The sequence below is a fragment of the Otolemur garnettii genome, unplaced genomic scaffold (assembly GCF_000181295.1).
Source record: "Otolemur garnettii isolate 467f Iridium unplaced genomic scaffold, OtoGar3 scaffold00024, whole genome shotgun sequence".
Lineage (NCBI taxonomy): Eukaryota > Metazoa > Chordata > Mammalia > Primates > Galagidae > Otolemur > Otolemur garnettii.
In genome coordinates this window covers 5,715,268-5,716,257 of record NW_003852419.1, presented here as the reverse complement: position 1 = coordinate 5,716,257, position 990 = coordinate 5,715,268, and the positions used below count along the sequence as shown (strand labels likewise).

The following is a 990-nucleotide window of genomic DNA, read 5'->3' as shown; positions in this document are numbered from 1 at the left end:
AAAAAAAAATATTAAAACTTCTGGCTCAGCGCCTGTGGCTCAAGCAGCTAAAGTGCCAGCCACATACACCTGAGCTGGTGAGTTTGAATCCAGCCCAGGTCCGCCAATCAACAATGATGGATGCAACCAAAAAATAGCCGGGCGTTGTGACGGGTGCCTGTAGTCCCAGCTACTTGGGAGGCGGAGGCAGGAGACTTGCTTGAGCCCAGGAGTTGGAGGTTGCTGTGAGCTGTGATGCCATAGCACTCTACCCAGGGCCACAGCTTGAGGCTCTGTCTCAAAAAAAAAAAAAAAGTTTATATATATATATAAACTTCTTAGAATGTAATGTTAAACTAATTGCTGTTAATATACAAAGTTACTCATAAAGTCAGGATATATACTATATATAGCATGAAACTACGAAAGCAAAACACAGCAATTCAAGAGCCAAGCATGGTGGCATGTACTCATAGTTCTGGCTACTTTGGAGAGTGAGGTAGATGGCTTGATCCCAGGAGCACTAAGACCATGTTATTATTTGTTTTTTGTTTACCTGGAAAAGGTTAAGGGCTCTGACTGCTGCCATATCCAATTTCATGTACTGGCTGAAGTCAAAAGTAGTAAGTTCAAACTGTCCAAAATTTGAATCATCAGATAAGAGTTCTAAAAACTTGATTACTGCAGACAATGATGAAACTGCAACCTAAAATGAAGAATTTAAAACAGAAGATTCCTCTATCACAAGGACTAATTTTAGAGATTCTAAAAAGCAAATACAAATAAAAATTAATTATAAATTCTATCATTTTCCTTAGTGTTATTTCCCAATTTGAACCAAGAAAATCAAAGTTTAAATAAATCTCTAATTTTTAGGGGCCAAGTACAGTGCCTTACACTTGTAATCCTAGCACTCTGAGAGGCTGAGGCAGGTAGACCGTCTAATTTCAGGAGTTCAAGACCAGCTAGAGCAAGAGCAAAGATTCATTCTCTACTAAAAACAGAAAAATT

The 990-nt window shown here is 38.5% G+C and overlaps 1 protein-coding gene across 1 annotated transcript in view; it reads right to left on the bottom strand.

Annotated features, from left to right (window-relative positions):
* The window catches only part of MSH2 (mutS homolog 2), a 92,798-nt gene that overhangs the window by 61,362 nt on the left and 30,446 nt on the right, over positions 1-990 (bottom strand). Inside the window, exon 5 of the mRNA XM_023512063.1 lies at positions 536-685. Coding sequence (XP_023367831.1) covers positions 536-685 — 150 coding nt within the window. The remainder of the gene's footprint in view (positions 1-535; positions 686-990) is intronic.